At 35.7% G+C, this 16,204-nt stretch overlaps 1 protein-coding gene across 2 annotated transcripts in view; it reads left to right on the top strand.

Moving 5' to 3' along the window:
* The window catches only part of CD163L1 (CD163 molecule-like 1), an 83,861-nt gene that overhangs the window by 26,514 nt on the left and 41,143 nt on the right, over positions 1-16,204 (top strand). For both annotated transcript variants that reach the window (XM_011952574.1, XM_011952564.1), the window contains exons 5-8: positions 4,173-4,493; positions 7,081-7,401; positions 12,616-12,936; positions 14,807-15,127. In XM_011952574.1, coding sequence (XP_011807964.1) covers positions 4,173-4,493; positions 7,081-7,401; positions 12,616-12,936; positions 14,807-15,127 — 1,284 coding nt within the window. The remainder of the gene's footprint in view (positions 1-4,172; positions 4,494-7,080; positions 7,402-12,615; positions 12,937-14,806; positions 15,128-16,204) is intronic.

Raw genomic sequence — 16,204 nt, 5'->3', positions numbered from 1 at the left:
TGTAACAAACCTGCACATTGTGCGCATGTACCCTAGAACTTAAAGTATAATAATAATAATTTAAAAATATCTATTTATACTCTTTCAGACTTTCTGATGTAGGCATTTAAGGCTATGAACTTTCCTCTTAGCACCACCTTTGTTGTATTCCAGAGGTTTTGATAGGTTGTGTGACTATTACCATTCAGTTCAAAGAATTTTTATTCCATCTTGATTTCATTGTTGACCCAGTGTTCATTCAGGAGCAGATTATGTAATTTCCATGTATTTGCATTGTTTTGAGGATTTCTTTTGGGGCTGATTTCCAGTTTTCTTCCACTGTGGTATGAGAGTGTACTTGATATAATTTTGGTTTTCTTAAATGTGTTGAGACTTGTTTTGTGGCCTATCATATGGTCTATTTTAGAGAATATTCCATGTGCTGATGAATAGAATGCATATTCTGCAGCTGTTGGGTAAAATTTTCTGTAGAAATGTGTTAAGTCCATTTGTTCTGCCGTTTGTTTGCTATTTTTTAACCTCTCCACTCTGTTTTCTTTAGAGAATTTAATCAATTTACATTTAAAGCAATTATTGATAGGTAAGAACCTGTTGATACCATTTTGTTAATTATTTTACACTGTTTTGAGACACAATAACAACAACAAAAAACTGCAGGCCAATATCCCTGATGAACATTGATGTGAAAATCCTCAGTAAAATACTGGCAAATCGAATCCAGCAGCACATCAAAAAGCTTATCCACCATGATCAAGTCGTCTTCATCTCTGGGATGCAAGGTTGATTCAATATATGCAAATCAGTAAATGTAATCCTTCACATAAACAGAACCAATGACAAAAACCACATGATTATCTCAATAGATGCAGAAAAGGCCTTCAATAAAATTCAACACCCCATCATGGTAAAAACTCTCAATAAGCTAGGTATTGATGGAATGTATCTCAAAATAATAAGATATATTTATGACAAACCCATAGCCAATATCATATTGAATGGGCAAAAGCTGGAAGCATCCCCTTTGAAAACCAGCACAAGACAAAGATGCCCTCTGTCACCACTCCTATTCAACATAGTATTGGAAGTTCTGGCCAGGGCAATCAGGCAAGAGAAAGAAATAAAGGGTATTCAAATAGAAGGAGAGGAAGTCAAATAGTCTCTGTTTGCAGATGACATGATTGTATATTTAGAGAACCCCATTGTCTCAGCTCAAAAATCTCCTTAAGCTCATGAGCAAATTCGGCAAAGTCTCAGGATATGAAATCAATGTGCAAAAATCACAAGCATTCCTATACACCAATAATAGACAAACAGAGAGCCAAATCATGAGTGAACTCCCATTCACAACTGCTACTAAGAGAATAAAATACCTAGAAATACAACTTACAAGGGATGTGAAGGACCTCTTCAAGGAGAACTACAAACCACTGCTCAAGGAAATAAGAGAGGACACAAACATAGAAAAACATTCCATGCTCATAAATAGGATCAATATCATGAAAATTACTTTGGGCCATACTGCCTAAAGTAATTTATAGATTCAATGCTATCCCCATCAAGCTACCATTGATTTTCTTCACAGTACTAGAAAAAACTATGTTAAATTGCATATGGAACCAAAAAAGAGCCTGTTTGGCCAAGACAATCCTAAACAAAAAGAACAAAGCTGGAGGCATCATGCTATCTGACTTCAAACTGTACCTCAAGGCTACAGTAACCAAAATAGCATGTTACTGATACCAAAACAGATATATAGACCAATGGAACAGAACAGAGGCCTTAGAAATAATGCCACACACCTACAACCATCTGATCCTTGACAAACCTGACAAAAACAAGCAATGGGGAAAGGATTCCTTATTTAATAAATGGTATCAGGAAACTGGATAGCCATATGCAGAAAATTGAAACTGGAACCCTTCCTTACACCTTATACAAAAATTAACTCAAGATGGATTAAAGACTTAAATGTAAGACCTAAAACCATAAAAACCCTAGAAGAAAACCTATTCTAGGTTTTCTAGGTATTTCTAGGCAATACCATTCAGGACAAAGGCATGGGCAAAGACTTCATATCTAAAACACCGAAAGCAATGGCAACAAAAGCCAAAATTGACAAATGGGATCTAATTAAACTAAGGAGCTTCTGCACAGCAAAAGAAACTATTGTCAGAGTGAACAGTCAACCTACAAAATGAGAGAAAATTTTTGCAATCTGTCCATCTGACAAAGGGCTAATATCCAGAATCTACAAGGAACTTTAAGCAAATCTACAGGAAAAAACAAACCAGCCCATCAAAATAACAAAAGCAGAGGCACTGTTTTGACTCAAAGAGCTGGCATGCCCAATTGTGAATCACTTTGAGTATGCCTAGATCCAAGGTTCCACATTATTTCTGGGAATTTATTTCCTTAATCAATAATTAGATTAAGAAAAAAATCTAAATAGTTAGAAGAGAAGATTTGGAGTGTTCTCGCCATGAATAAAAGACAAAATTTTGAGGTGACAGATATCCAAATTACTCTAATTTGAATATTTCATACTTTATATAGGTATCAGAATATCACATGTATCTCCAAAATACATACAACTGATATATATCAACAAAAATTAAAAAATAGAAATAGTTTAAAAATATTGCTAATATAACGTTCTGTTTCTTGAACCTAGCAATATATTAAAATAATAATACACTGTGAGTAACTGTCTTTCAATGAATGAATGGGGCAACAAAGTTCTATATTCTCACTGTGGTAATAGTTACACAAATTAATGCCTGTATTACAACTCAGAGAACTCTACACACACAAGTGTACACAAAACCAGTCAGTTTTACTGTGTGTTAATTTATTAAATAAAGATAAATAATCTGTAAAAAAGACTCATTCATTTAACTGACAGATATGGGGACAAAACAAGAAATTGGAGAGAGAGGGAGACAGACAGAAAATGTATTCTTGGATTCTTGGAAGACCTAGGCAAATATAATATAAAATATATTTTATATTATATATTTATATTATATAATATATTATATATACAGTGGTCAATTTTGCTAAGTGTAAAAATATATATGTACACACACAGTTGGCCTTTAGAATCTGTGGGTTTCATATCCATGGAGTCAATCAACCGCTGATGGAAACTTTGCATTTAGTTGGATCTGTGGGTGTGAAACCAGCAGACACAGAAGGCCAACTAAGGAACTTGAGTATCTGCAGATTTTAGTATCCATAGGAGTCCTGGAACGACACCCCTGTGGATATGGTGAGATGATTGTGTGTATGTGTGTGTGTGTGTGTGTATATATATCCAAATTCTCAGTCTTTCCTTATTTCCTTATATCACTTGGCAAAATTGATGACTATATATATACATACATATATAAAATATCCAAATTCTCAGCCTTTCGTTATTTCCTTTTTTCTTTATATCACTTAGTAAAATTGACCACTACGCGTGATATATATATATATATGTAGTGGTCAATTTTGCTAAGTGATATAAAGAAATAAGGTAATAAGGAAAGGCTGATAATTTGAATTAAATCAACAGAGTATTTTAATAATATGACAAGTCCATAATTTATGGCTGGCCACACTTGCTTTCACCTTTGGAAGTTTTATTTTTCATTTGTTTCATTTGTTCCATTTCATTCAAGAGTAAATTCCAGTAAGATGAATAATTGGAAGTTATATTGCAAGAAGGTAGAGTTAAATGTCCATTTAAAGGAAGAAAAATTTTTGAAGTAGGAATAAGAGGATGATGACAGTGATGACAATGATATCTTATTGCCACTGCTTATACACAGTTATAAGTTCTAAAATGGTTGCTGGCTAGACTCAGAGCCAGCAAAGGCTCATGTTTTGACAACAAATTTACATGCATTCTTGACCTTTGATAGATTTATTCTTAACTCACAATCAGAAAGGGCATTTCTACTCTCTGTTGTGCTTTATTCCCCAAATGCCAGAGATTCTGGTGGATTGTCAACATCATAGCATGATCCTTTCCTGGGATAGATTCTATTACATTAATCTTGTACATGTACAAGAATTTTAAAAAGCAAGAGTTAGGCATTCATTGAATCTCAATTTGGATAGCAGGATCTGGAATCTGAAGTTTCTGATCAAAACTTCACCTGGGCTTTGTGTTTATATCTCTGTTTCAGATAGTAGCAATCTTGAACTAAGGCTTGTAGGTGGAACTAACCGCTGTATGGGGAGAGTAGAGCTGAAAATCCAAGGAAGGTGGGGGACCATATGCCACCATAAGTGGAACAATGCTGCAGCCGATGTCGTATGCAAGCAGTTGGGATGTGGAACTGCACTGCACTTCGCTGGCTTGCCTCATTTGCAGTCAGGGTCTGATGTTATATGGCTTGATGGTGTCTCCTGCTCCGGTAATGAGTCTTTTCTTTGGGACTGCAGACATTCCGGAACCGTAAATTTTGACTGTATTCATCAGAACGATGTGTCTGTGATCTGCTCAGGTAAGACTTACATCCACATGATTACATCAGATAAAATTCCTTTTTGGAGAACTAGGACCAAACCCTGAAGAGGTTACAACCAATTGTGATGTGTAAGAATTGACACTTTCAGTTCTTCCTCAGGGAACATGCCTGCGTTTTATGCAGCATATTACATTGTAAGCCTCATGGGAATAAGGTTTTTACCCACCCCCAACACACCATTTTACTTAATTCTAATTGGTGTAACAAAATATCCAATCTAGTCAAAATTACTATTAATCTATACAAGTGTATGGCTTATATTAATATTCAGTATAATTTTTAAATGTGTAATCACTTTGCATATTCATAGATACAACTATATTTTTCTATGTTATCATTGAGTTTGTTTTAGCACTTCCTCTCATTAAAATAAACTATTTCCAAAGAGTACCTATCTAAAAATGTATGACTTTGCTAATTACTTTGTACCTTATACTAGTAAAATTTTTGTCTGCAGCCATTTGTTTTCTAGTTTGCAACTCTCAACTACAAGTTACCCCTCACTGTTTATTTATAGTTTTGTATATCAGGGGTTAAAATATCACTCATATTTCTCTCACAGTAGTATTTTATGTTTAAAGATGTAATTAAACGTGTTCACTGTCTTAATAAGATTAAATCCACACCTTCTAATATTCTTATGAAAGGAGAATCCCTAGATGTAGAGCCAAGTATTTTCCTCTGAGAGTCAGTTTGTCTTGATAGAAGAGGCTTCTTTAGTAAATTATTACTGACCTTATTCTACCAGCCTTACACAGGATGCCTTAATCTTATTTCCTATAGAATTTGAGATCAGGTCGCCTTTTTTAAGAAGAGTTTTGCTTAAGTCTAGAGTATGCAGCAGGGAACGATATACATAGAAAAACGTATGTAGACAAAGAGGTTTATGGGTTTAGCTGTACCTTAGCCACAGGATTTATGCCACCCTCATAGGACTTTTGGGAAGGATAATATATTCAGAATATCTTTTAATCCTTTTCTTTCTGTTTATACTAGTTTGCTTGCAAGTTTTATCTGGGGAACGACCACTTTCACCATTCAAAAGAGTTTCCCACAGTATATGTGATCAATCCATCATTTTACAAGAAAAATTTTCCTCCACGTAAAAGGGAGGTAGAGAAAAGAGGGAGACATGAGAAGATGAGAGAGATGAGAGGAGAGGGGGAGGAAACAGGAAGAGAGAGAATGTTAATCATTTTGATACATTTTCTTACAATGAAGTGAATTCATAACAGTGTGCTTCTGACTTGATATAACATCCCTAACTGTAAGACCAGTTGCTATTCAAACTCTGGAACTTCCGGAACGATGTGCCTCTGGAAGAGTAAGGAAGGGCCAGGAAGAATGATGCAGATGTGAAAACAAGGTGGGAAAACAATCCCAACACTGAAAACAGATGTGTATGTGGCCAACCCACAGGAAAATGGGTAGTTAGATACATTGGCCTTCTCTGCAGCCCTGTAGTCAAAGGATTTTTTTTTTCACCAAACAAAAACAGTTCACAGTTTCACAGTTCAAAATCTGTCACTTGATAATTATGTGACCCTATATAAGCCAATCTCCAAGTTGCAGATTTCTTATATCATGACTAGGATAACAGCATTAAATAAAATAGTGCAGGGAAAATACCTAAAATGAGCCAGGCAACCAAGAAGTTCTCCATAGGTTTAGGCATGATTATTATCATCATTATGACCCACATTATTTATAGGAAAATAAACCTCCAAATCTCCCGAGACTAACCTATTCAATGTGAACCAGATTTCTCACTAGATAGCAAATTACACTTTTGTAATGATGTATGAAAAGCTTGAATAATGGGAGGAGATGAGGTATAGAAACTATATCTTCTTTCCTCAATTATTTCAAGAAAAATTCTCCACATTTTTACCTTCTTGGGGTTATTTAATATATTTATTTGTATGCATGAAAAAGCAGAGTCACAGGGACACAAGTCACGTGATGCACATGCTGACAGAGCGAAAACACACAGTTCCTTCAAAAATTACCACTGAACAAATTTCATTTCCTACGGCAAATATGTTTAATAAGCAAAGGCTTGCTTCTTCATAGAAAACAATATGAGAAAGAACATGTTTCTATTTAAATCCAAGAGAGATTTTTTCCTAATTGCACATTGTTTTTGTCCCTTTTCTTTCTGAAGTTACTGAAAGGCAAGTATTTCCCACACTTTATTTTATTTTATGGTGTTAAAAATAATCACTCTAATATTTTGAAAATTAATGTAATTAATGGCATATAGGATTCTAAGGCTTTTTATTGTAATGTTTAGTTTCTTAAATTTTAGCAAGGCTAAAGCAAGGTTCTTAGGATTATAATTTCAATGTTCATATTTAAAAGAAGATTGTTGTCATAAAGACCGACAAGTACTTTAGATTTAAGTCTTCTTGTTGAAATTTTGAAACAAAATGCATTTCCAGTCTTTACTTTTCTCAGTATGTGAAGGATACATCTAATCTTCACATGGGGAGGTTGGAGGAGAGGGATGCTGAAGATATTGTCCCAAATCCAATTCAGACGTTTCTCTGTGACTTCATCCTAGATGGAGCAGATTTGGAACTGCGGCTAGCAGATGGAAGTGACAATTGTTCAGGGAGAGTAGAGGTGAGAATCCATGAACAGTGGTGGACAATATGTGACCAGAACTGGAAGAATGAACAAGCCCTTGTGGTTTGTAAGCAGCTAGGATGTCCGTTTAGTGTCTTTGGCAGTCGTCATGCTAAACCTAGTAATGAAACTAGAGACATTTGGATAAACAGCATATCTTGCTCTGGGAATGAGTCATCTCTCTGGGACTGCATATATGATGGAAAAGCAAAGCGAACATGCTTCCGAAGATCAGATGCTGGAGTAATTTGTTCTGGTAAGGTTCAAAGACCATGACAGAGTACACATTTGAATTTTTAGAAATAATTTGTTGGGAGGTTAGAAGCACTTAGTAGCTTGAAAAAAAGGTTTTTTGGTCCTTAAAAAAACCCCAAAATACTCTTAAGCAGCACAAGGAACTTTTCAAATGCACATTGTAAAAAGAGAGTTTCTCCTCACTAGCAGTCTCTCCTGAAATCAGATACAGCTGGTACCACCGCATGAGTATAATCTGTATCTCTAAAATAACTGGGAAAACTCTCTTCATATTAAACTAATGAGTTGTACTACTTTACCGTTTTCTTAACAGTTTTTCTGCTGCTTTTTAAGTTTTTTATTTAATAATATACATTGTTTATTTCTGATTATAAATTAAGGCTTATTATAGAGAATTAGGAATATATACAAATCCAAATAGCTGATATAGATATATTTATATACATACGTTGATATGATGTATAATTCTGTAAGAATCTAGAATATCACTAGTAGAACTGAAAACAAAGAAAATCTGTGTGTATAATACTTATGAATTATTTTACGTATAAAACATTTCCAAGACCTTTTAAACAGAAAAAAACAGGTTAGATATTTAAAAAACAAAGCTAGGTGCAGAGGCTCATACCTGTAACCTCAACACTTTGGGAGACTAACACAGGAAGATCACTTGAGGCCAAGATTCACAATCAACTTGGGTAATATAACAAGACTCCCTCTGCAAAAAATTTAAAAATTATCTGGGTATGGTGGCACATGCCTGTGGTCCTAGCTACTCAGTAGGCTAAGGCAGGAGGATTGCTTGATCCCAGATATTCAAGGCTGCAGTGAGCCATGATTGGGTCACTGCACTCTAGCTGGGGCAACAGAGTGAGGCCTCATCTTGTAAAAAAAAAAAAATGAAATAAATAAATAAAATCCAGTCATCATTATTCTCTGTGGCACTTTATGAAGGGGAAAAAAAGGAATATCTAGAGAGTCCTAAGTGGGAGGGGGCACAGGTGTCAGGGGAGTATTGTGAGCCTACATAACCATTTCCAATGATGCTATTTACGTGAGAGTATACCTAGATAGTCCTGTTATTTATTGATATCCTAAAAGCCTGATAGATGATAGATATAGGATAAATGAAGAATGATGTTCTTGTAAATGAAACACACACACATACCTTATATGTGGATGGAAGGATAGAAATATACATAATGCAACTCCTTATTTTGTATCTTGTCTCTCACTTGCTATAACATTTGCATTTTCCCACACCCTTAAACTAATTTCTTAAAAACTAAAATTAAAAACTTTGTTATTCTATCATATAAGTACAGTAAATTTAACCTGAGCTCTTTTCTTGGTGTTTAGGCTGTTGATAATTTTTCACTATTAATATTATACAACCTGACATTCTTGAATGTACACCTTACATACACCTTATATTCAAGAATGTCAGATTAGTATAATATATAATGGTATCCAGAAATTGCAGAGTGGAGTTTGGTTCATGAATCTATTTATCTATCTATTCTGTTCACATTTAATGTGATCAATTTGGTAGGCAAAGTTAACTATCAATTCTTTTGTACACATCAATTTTATTTTAGTTTTCTCTTGTAGATTGATATAAAACATTATAAAAATTGCTTTTGCTTTTTGGAAACTACTTTTTCAAATTATAAACGCAGTGAAAAGGTCAAAATACAAAAAAATTAAAAGAATTTTTTAAATCCACATGCAATGCTGCCATTCATTCTTTTGGGGTTTTTTTTTGTTGTTTATATTTCTGGATCGTGTGTGTGTGTGTGTGTGTGTGTGTGTACCCTTTGTGCTGAACAATATACCACAGACATATTCCACATGGCCATTACTAATCTATCTTAATGTTAAAAGCTGCTTACTATATTGCATAATGTACTATAATTTATTTAACTATCTCATCATGTTAAGTTTTAAAAGGTTTTCAAATTTTTACTGTTAAAAATATGATTTTATTTGATATACTGAGAAATACATTTTTCACACTTGATTATGTAATTTGCCAAGTACTTAAAAATGAAATTGTCATGTAAAACCATATGCATCTTTTTTTAAAGTCTTGGATATATATTAACAAATTATTGTCTATAAATTGTGTTTTTTTCTTCTATTCAATTTCAGTTCCCTATTATTCCACTATATCATATTAACACTGAATGTTTTTATATTTTAGAATAACTGTTAATCTGATTTTAAAAATATGATAATATTAATGAACATTTATTGAATATTTATGGTGTTCCAGGCAGTGTTCTATTAGTTTACATATATGGGTTCATGGAATCCTCATGGAATCCCAGGAAGGGGGTTACTATTCTAATTTCTATTTTACAGTGAGGAAATAGAGGTACTGAGAGAAAGTAACTCACCCAGGTCACTCAGCTATCAGGGCAGTAGTGAAGCTGGAGTTCAAATATGGACTGTTTTAGCTCCAAAGTCAATGCTCAAAAATCTTACTTCCTTGATAACAAATGAGAGCTTTTTCCCAATTCTTTATTAGCAACTTATTTGTATTTGTTTATGTGTTAGCATTTCTGGTTCTTTGGCCATTTTTCGGTTGTGTGACATCTTTGTCTTCATAATGTGTAAGAACTCTGTGTATTTTACAGAGTCCCTTTATAAAATACATAGTCCTCCTCTTCTATTTCTAGAACCATCACATTTAACTTTAACTACTTTAACTAACTTTAACACATTTAACTATTGTAGCTTTCTATAGGCTAATATGTACTGAGATATATATTCCCTAAGTATTCTTATTTTTCATAAAATCCTTGCTACTTTTTTCTCCTCATTCTTCTAAATATGGATTAAAATTAGAATTTTTTTAAGGTAATATTAACCCTATGAATTGGTTGGGCATGGTGGCACATACCTGTTGTCCCAGCAACTCAGGAGGCTGAGGCAGGAATATCACTTGAGCCCAGGAGATAGAGACTGTAAGGTGCTATGATTGCACCTGTACATAGCCACTCCACTCCATCCTGGGCAATGTAGCAAAGCCCAGTCTCTTAAAATACCATATAAATATAAATTGGTTTGATTTGTGCAGAAATTATATCATTATACTATCCAGTTACCCTATACTAGAATAGGATACACTACTTCATTTGTATATTTATTTGCACCAGGAATTTAAATTTTTTCTTTGCTTTATTTCTATGAATTTTTATTTAGTATATCTGGAAATGATATATATTATATATACATACATCATATATCTGTCCGTACACCCATACATTTAACCTACACTGAATACATTGGTTTCCATTATATCACGGAAGTACTTGGTGACATACTCAAAACTTTATGTGTAAGGATGTCCATGGCAGCGTAATTTGTGAAAATGAAAAATTAACCATAACATAAGTAACCAAGAATTGTGTCTTGGTTAAATAACTTACAGAATCTCTATATCTCCATATGATGGTATCCTATGCAATTATTAAATATTATGTTTTAAAATAAACACACACATATACTAGGTTGAATAGAATGTAAGATTATTATAGACACATGGAAGAGTTGTTGTACTGGATAGCAAGTAAGGAAATTGGAAGGCTTTTAGAATTTTTAAAGTGACCCATTATAAAATATTATACCTTTCCTATATCACAGTAGTACCTGCATAGCAAAATATTTCTTGGCTGGGCATGGTGGCTCATGCCTGTAACCCTGGCACTTTGGGAGGCCGAAAGGAGGTCAGGAGTTCTAGACCAGCCTGGGCAATATGGTGAAACCCTGTCTCTACTAAAACACAAAAAATAGCTGGCTGTGGTGGTGTGCGCCTGTAATCCCAGCTACTTGGGAGGCTGAGGTGGGAAGATTAAACCCTGAAGGCAGAGGTTGTAGTGAACCAAGATTGTGCTACAGCACTCTAGCCTGGGTGACAGAGCAAGGCCCTGGAAAGAAAGAAAGAGAGAGAGAAAGAGAGGAAGAAAGGAAGGAAGAAAGGAAGAAAAAAGAAAGAAGAAAGAAAGAAGAAAAAGAAAGAAAGAGAAAGAAAGAGAGAGGAGGAGGAGGGAGGGGGAGGGGAGCAAGGAAGGAAAGAAAAGAGAAACAAAGAAAGAAGTCAGAAAGAGAGAGAAAGGAGAATGAAAGAAGAGAGAGAAGAAAGAACAGAGAGAGAGAGAAAGAGAGGAGAAAGAGGAAAGAGAAAGTGAAAAAGAAAGAAAGAAAGAAGGAAAGAAGAAAGGAAGAGAGAAGAAAGAACTGAAGAGAGAGAAAGAATAAAAGAAGACAGAAAAAGGAAGAAAGAAAGAGGAAGAAACGAAGAAAAGAAAGAAAGAGAGAGAGAAAGAAAGAAAGAAAAAGAAAGAAAGGGGAGGAGGAGGGAGGGGGAGGGGAGCCAGGAAGGAAAGAAAAGAGAAACAAAGAAAGAAGTCAGAAAGAAAGAGAAAGAGAAAGGAGAGAGAATGAAAGAAGAAAGAGAAGAAAGAAAGAGAGAGAAAGAGGAGAGAGAAAGAAAGAAAAAAGAAAGAAAGAAAAGAGGAAAGAAGAAAGGAAGAAAGAGAGAAGAAAGAACTGAAGAGAGAGAAAGAATGAAAGAAGACAGGAAAAGGAAGAAAGAATAAAGAGGAAGAAAAGAAAAGAAAGACAGAAAGAAAGAAAAAAAAGAAAGGAGGGAGGGAAGAAGGAAGGAAGCAAGGATTTTCTCAAAATTTATCAAGTGCTTTGAACACTGGAAAAATTAAGAATTAAAAAGGAATTTATTTTATGAAAGGACAGTTTCATGTAACATATGCCTCCCTTTATCTTATAAAACATGGCGGACAAACTAAAATGAAGACTATGAGGGAATGAGCTTTGGTGCTGATGCTGAACTCCACTGCAGAAACCTGCCAGAGTTATCTCCTGAATTGTATCCATACCTCAAAGAACTTCTCTGCATGCTTCCACATTGCTCATCTTATCCAAACCCATCATTCTTGGAGGCTTTATAACATTCCCCAGGCTTTACTTCAGTAAATTTGCTTTTGTTGTTTCATGCTTTAGAGACACATTCTCTCCAAAAATTGAATAAAAAATTGTCAAAAGAAAGAAAACCAAACTTTTCATCCAAAAGTATGCCTAATATATCACCTATTAGGCAAAGCCTCATAGTGGTGAATTTAGAGAGTCTTTTCAGTCTTCTGAAAAGACCCTCTCATTTGATCTCAAATATGTGGTTTTGTCTTGCTTGCAGATAAGGCAGATCTGGACCTAAGACTTGCCGGGGCGGATAGCCCCTGTTACGGGAGATTGGAGGTGAAATACCAAGGAGAGTGGGGGACTGTGTGTCATGACAGATGGAGCACAAAGAATGCAGCTGTTGTGTGTAAACGACTGGGATGTGGAAAGCCTATCCGTATGTTTGGTATAACCTATTTTAAAGAAGCATCAGGACCTATTTGGCTGGATGATGTTTCTTGCATTGGAAATGAGTCAAATATCTGGGACTGTAAACATAATGGATGGGGAAAGCATAATTGTGTACACAGAGAGGATGTGATTGTAACCTGCTCAGGTAAGACTTGTTCTTATTTATTATTTCCTGACAAGATAAATAGTATTCCCCATAGGAGGGGCTTCTGGGTCTATAAACTGGCTCACATCTGGGAATTGATTGAGGGGTCATGACTCTTGTCTTTAAGTTAGACTTCAGTTCACTTTACCTGGAACTCTTCCGCTTATACAGGTAAAGTAAGAAATTAGTAGACAACCCTGACCATGACCCTTTGGATCCCTTCCCCTACCAAATACAGAAGCAGTCTGGCCTTTCAACTTCATTAAGCGTAGGCCACCTTTGGGTACATGTTTCACCCAACCAGTCCAACAAACTATTAGAGCCTTTCTAACCCTTAGCTGCATCATTAAATCTAGAATCTCTGCTTAGGGCTCATATCAGTAAATTCACCCTGATCCAACTTTATGTTCCTTCCAGCATTATCTCAGATCCTTAATATTCATTTTCACATATATTCTGATACCTGTCTGTGTAAATTGGAAAAATCATAGTTGTTTGTGTGCACTTCCACATTAGACACTTTGTACCTCATGTTTTGGAGCTTGCTGGGACTTGAGTCTAGATGTAAAGAGGGCTGATGGAATGGGTGCTGAGGAGAATCAGGAGTGCCTTTCAAGGCAATTATCTCAGGAGAGATTCAATTTTTTCAAGCAAAGTATGATTAATATTTTCATACAGAGGTGGATGGTTGTCTCTACTGTTAAAGGAGAAACAGTGGAATTTAGGGTTTCAATGTTCCCAACCTTATCAGGTCTCTCCATATTACCCCATCCCAATGTTCAGAATTCCATTCCATCCCAATTAAATCCCTCACTTAGACAGTAGACATCTTGTGAGGTTGAGAATTCAGTACCTTACCAGGTGAAGGTTTTCAGTAATCTCAGTTCTGTGGCTATAAGAGACCTGAGTTTCTTTCCAGGAAGACATAAAAACTTGCAGGTTCAGGTGGGAATTTGAATCTCTAAATTCATTCTTTTCTTTCCCCACTTTGTCCAGTGCAATGGGGAGTAGCCAGCCAATCTCATTATGCTTGTAAGTTTGACAGAAATGTCCTAGGTTAACAAATATATGTTCATTCAGAACTTTACCTCCTATGAGTATTTGATTAGGAATATCTAATGATGAGATTTTGTATGTATCTATTGCCACATCATGCCATGGATTTCAGTGCCCTCTTTACTACTGGATATAGAATCATTAGTGTCATTAAATTTTTATCAGGTTAGAGAACCAATTCTAGAATCAATTTTTGAATTATAGCATCAATTCATAAAACTCATCCTTAAGATTTTGTTCCTCTAGAACCACTATTAGTACCCAAATGTGCATTATTCAGGGTTCTCTAGAAAAACAAAACCAATGGAATGTGAGCCTTTCTTTGTGTGTGTGTGCGTGTACGTGTGTGTGCATGTGTGTGCGTGTGTGTGTGCGCGCATATGTATGTATGTAGAGAGAAGGAGAGAGAAAGAGGTTTATTTTAAGGAATTGGTTCAATTTTATAAGCAATTGTGGGGACTTGTAAGTCCAAAATCTGAAGAGGATGCCAGCAGACTGCAGAGAAGAGCTGATGTTGCAGTCTTGAATCTCAAGAAAGTGCGGAAGTAGAATTCCTTCTTTCTTGGGGGACTTCAGTCTTTTCTCTTAAGGTCTTCAACTGATTGGATGAGGCCCACCCACATTATGGAGGATAATTGGCTATACTCAAAGTCTGCTGATTTAAAGGTTAATCACATCTGAAAAAAATATCTTCACAGCACTGTCTGTTTGACTAGTGTTTGACCAAATAACTCGGTATCATAGCCCAGCCAAGTTGACATATTAAATAAACCATCACACCCATTAACTACTTGCTTCATTGTTCTTGGTGCAGGTAATGCAACATGGGGCCTGAGGCTGGCGGGCGGCAGCAACCGCTGCTCGGGAAGACTGGAGGTGTACTTTCAAGAACAGTGGGGCACAGTGTGTGATGATGGCTGGAACAGTATTGCTGCGGCTGTGGTGTGTAGCCAGCTGGACTGCCCAACTTCCATCATTGGCATGGGTCTGGGAAACACTTCTACAGGATATGGAAAAATTTGGCTCGATGACGTTTCCTGTGATGGAGATGAGTCAGATCTCTGGTCATGCAGGAACAGTGGGTGGGGAAATAATGACTGCAGTCACGGTGAAGATGTTGGAGTGATCTGTTCTGGTAAGATACCCAAACCAGGGCTTCCTTAAAAGAAACTGCCTGGGTTCTCTAACATACGTTCTACATAACTTCTTTTTTCTTAATCAGTACATTTATGACCGAGTACTCATTTCTCACTTTTTTTAGAGCTAACCATACCTCATATTCTCATTCATTTTTAGTATCTTTCGATGGGGTCAAACCTGTTTTCTCAAGAAATGAAACCTAATTTTCTAATATCTATCCAAATTTTCCCAAAGTTAGTTTCATCAAACCACTAGTCAATACAATTCTACAAAAAGATGTTGTCCATAGTCAAATCAGTTTAGGAAAAAAAATGAGAATTCAGTTATTTATTTAAATAAATAAACCCTTATGTTGAATCACCCAATTTCTCAAAAATTGGTACCCAAGATTACTCAAATACTCATTGTTACCTGAAAGGCTAATCCCAACAGCGTTAGAACAAAAAAACTTCATCCAGAGATCTGGGCTTATGGATTATATAATTTTTTTTGTTATTATACTTTAAGTTCTAGGGTACATGTGCACAACGTGCAGGTTTGTTACATACGTATACATGTGCCATGTTGGTTTGCTGCACCCATCAACCCATCATTTACATTAGGTATTTCTCCTAATGCTATCCCTCCCCCAGTCCCCAGCTGACCAACAGGTCCCAGTGGGTGATGTTCCCCACCCTGTGTCCAAGTGTTCTTATTGTTCAGTTCCCACCTATGAGTGAGAACATGCAGTGTTTGGTTTTCTGTCCTTGTGACAGTTTGCTCAGAATGATGGTTTCCAGCTGCATCCATGTCCCTACAAAGGACATGAACTCATCCTTTTTTATGAGTGCATAGTATTCCATGGTGTATATGTGCCATATTTTCTTTATCCAGTCTATCGTTGATGGACATTTGGGTTGGTTCCAAGCTTTTGCTATTCTGAACAGTGCTGCAATAAACCTACATGTGTATGTGTCTATAGTAGAATGATTTATAATCCTTTGGATATATGCCCAGTAAAGGGATTGCTGGGTCAAATGGCATTTCTGGTTTTAGGCCACACTGTCTTCCACAATGGTTGAACTAATTTACA

The sequence above is a fragment of the Colobus angolensis genome, unplaced genomic scaffold (assembly GCF_000951035.1).
Source record: "Colobus angolensis palliatus isolate OR3802 unplaced genomic scaffold, Cang.pa_1.0 Scaffold11, whole genome shotgun sequence".
Taxonomy (NCBI): domain Eukaryota; kingdom Metazoa; phylum Chordata; class Mammalia; order Primates; family Cercopithecidae; genus Colobus; species Colobus angolensis.
This window is presented reverse-complemented; position numbering and strand designations above follow the sequence as displayed.